The sequence below is a fragment of the Pinus tabuliformis genome, chromosome 2_2, assembly GCF_031772625.1.
Source record: "Pinus tabuliformis cultivar Carrire ecotype Pingquan chromosome 2_2, CPIR1, whole genome shotgun sequence".
Lineage (NCBI taxonomy): Eukaryota > Viridiplantae > Streptophyta > Pinopsida > Pinales > Pinaceae > Pinus > Pinus tabuliformis.
Window position 1 is genome coordinate 511,307,599 of NC_142300.1, and position 2,457 is coordinate 511,310,055.

The 2,457-nt window shown below is 36.1% G+C and overlaps 1 protein-coding gene across 1 annotated transcript; it reads right to left on the reverse strand.

Moving 5' to 3' along the window:
- Positions 1-536: 536 nt before the first annotated feature.
- Positions 537-1,433, reverse strand: LOC149193600 (non-specific lipid-transfer protein 1-like). The gene is made up of 2 exons (XM_089406771.1): positions 952-1,433; positions 537-766 (listed from the first exon to the last, which is right to left on the reverse strand). The coding sequence occupies exons 1-2, from the start codon at positions 1,323-1,325 to the stop codon at positions 757-759; spliced, it is 384 nt and encodes a 127-aa protein (XP_089262897.1). The 5' UTR covers positions 1,326-1,433; the 3' UTR covers positions 537-756.
- Between the last annotated feature and the right edge of the window lie 1,024 nt (positions 1,434-2,457).

A 2,457-nucleotide genomic window follows, 5' to 3' on the forward strand; every position in this document is an offset into this window, starting at 1 on the left:
TTCTCGATTAAGTTTTACATTAAATTTTTAATAAAAATATATCTTAATTATATTTGAGGATTTTTGAAAAAAATATTTAAGTTAATTGAAAACAAACTATTAATACACGTTTTAATTATTTAAAAACAAGGTATTAATATACGATATAAATTAGTCAAATATTTTGCAGGATTTTAAGAAAAATAGGAAATTATTGACTTGCATTAATAGATTTGAAAATAAATAGTTTATAAAATTTCATTATATTTTTAATATTTTTTTTACTTCTAATTTTCTTAAAACATATTTAAAATTTACTTTCTAATTACACATACATATAAATACATGTTATTTTTATTTTTAAGTATATTTATATTAAATTTCGCAGCCAGGCATACAACTTCATTCTAATTTCCAAACTGTAAAATACAAATCTACAGTTAAAAAAAAAAAAAAACACGTAAAATTAAACATACACCCTCCTAAAATAAGAACTTAAAATGATTACGGAATATAAATATGCACAAACCCACCAATTCATGGCTAAAGAAGTGGTATAAACGAAAAACATAAAATCCATTATCTGCACATGAACGCGACCGCACCAGTCCGTATACTTATATACATAATAACAAACATCACTATTATTATAACAATGAAACCCATGGATACATAAATAGGAGATTATTAAGAACGATTAACACATGATTTTGAGTAGTAGCAGGCATGTAAGTTTCCAGCGGCCAAGGAACGCAATGCAATAACAAGAAATAGCCCTCACTTGATCCTGCAACCAACGAAAACAGAGTGAGAATCAGTATGAAAAAAAAATCAGATTCAGGATGAAAAAGTAGTGGCGAGAACGCTAAAAGAGTACATGGAAAGTAAATCATAATAGCAGTAACGTTTGCAAATAAAATACGAAGGAATAGCGAAGAAGACAAAAATTCAGAAAGAAGGGAACGAAGGTACGTGTTGCAGTCGGTCTGGAGGGAGATTTTGAAGGGAAGATTAACACCACAGGAAGCCGGGAGAGCAGAGACAGCAGCTGAATTAATATTGGGGAATTGGGAATAGGCTTGTTTCAGGCAGTTGCATACTGTCCTCCTAGCAGGCGTGGTGGTGGCCAGATCTGCCAACTTCTTCACTCCTCCGCAGCAATTAGGGTTAGGTTTACCCATACCGGACGCCACATATCCAATACACTGAGACAGATCCGAGGTGACCGTTCCACAACTTATGCCCGCAGATTTTGCCTGCATCGCCATCATCTCCATAGACACCACAAAAATGGCAAACACGCCAACCAGCACCACGCCTTTGTTCTTGCTACGGATGCACGCCATGAACTCACTCTTTATTCTTCTCTTCTCTTCTGTGTGATCGAAACTCGCACTATCTCAGCTTCACTCCACCCTCAGACAATGGAATAATCCGTGCCTTGTTCTTTCAAGCATCGAATGGAGTATAAATAGACAAATTTGTTCGGTGGGGCGTTTACTTGCCTAACCAGAACTTCTATGAATGACTATCAATGTATGGAGGTGTTTCAGTGACTCTAAAGAATGTTTGGTAGGGAAATGGACTTCGGTTTTAACGCTGATGTTCAGATTTGGGCAGCGAATTATTTGGCTTAGAACCCGTGTATCACTCTGAGTGTACAGAACCGACATTACTACAGCCTCACAAACCGTCCAATTGGATAATTGAAGACTTATAGCAGGTCCAGTTCAGATGAGTTAATGTATTCGCGTATTTTTAGGAAAAATCTGGATTTCGTTGAACCAACATTGGTAGTATCGGGGGGTAGAGATGGCGGCCCCAGGCGAGGACTCTGATGACGAACTCAGGTGATTGGATGCATTTTCATCGAATTAATCCGACTGCCATGAACCATTCAAGATGGCGGAGAGAAACATAACGATATAAATGGAAACGCTAGTTGTGGCGTTGTGTACAGACCCTACAAAGTGTGGGGGAAAGTTTTTTTTTTCAAAAAAAATTGTTTGGTTTGAATTGTTTTTAAAAGTTGGAAATAGATTCAACCTTATAAAAAAAATTGCAAACAAAAATATACCAAAATTTCCATTATATAATAATACCAATATTTCTATTATATTTTTGGAACAAATTTGTGTCCTCAATACACTACTCTATCTACTTTATTACGTGTTAGCAAGAGACTAGACTACTGTATTACGTGTTAGCAAGGGACTCGTAAAGTTGTTGAGCCAACTGGGAAGACAATTCACATAGATTAAGAAAATTGACACACGTTCTATTTCTGTAAAGTGCAGATTCTGACGCTTGCGATTCTGGTGGATCTGTGTACGTTCGGCCGTCGAAGTGAGTAGGTCATATTCAATCTATTCAATTCTTTTCAATAATTATTTTAAGAATTGGGGAGCGATGAAGAACAGGAGCAGTGATAGGGTGTTGTTTTCCGTTGGCTTTCATCCAAGCCCGGATCAGGAGTCA

Coding starts and splice junctions, on each gene's coding strand:
- LOC149193600 (XM_089406771.1), bottom strand. CDS start 1,325: ATGGCGTGCATCCGTAGCAAGAACAAAGGCGTGGTGCTGGTTGGCGTG.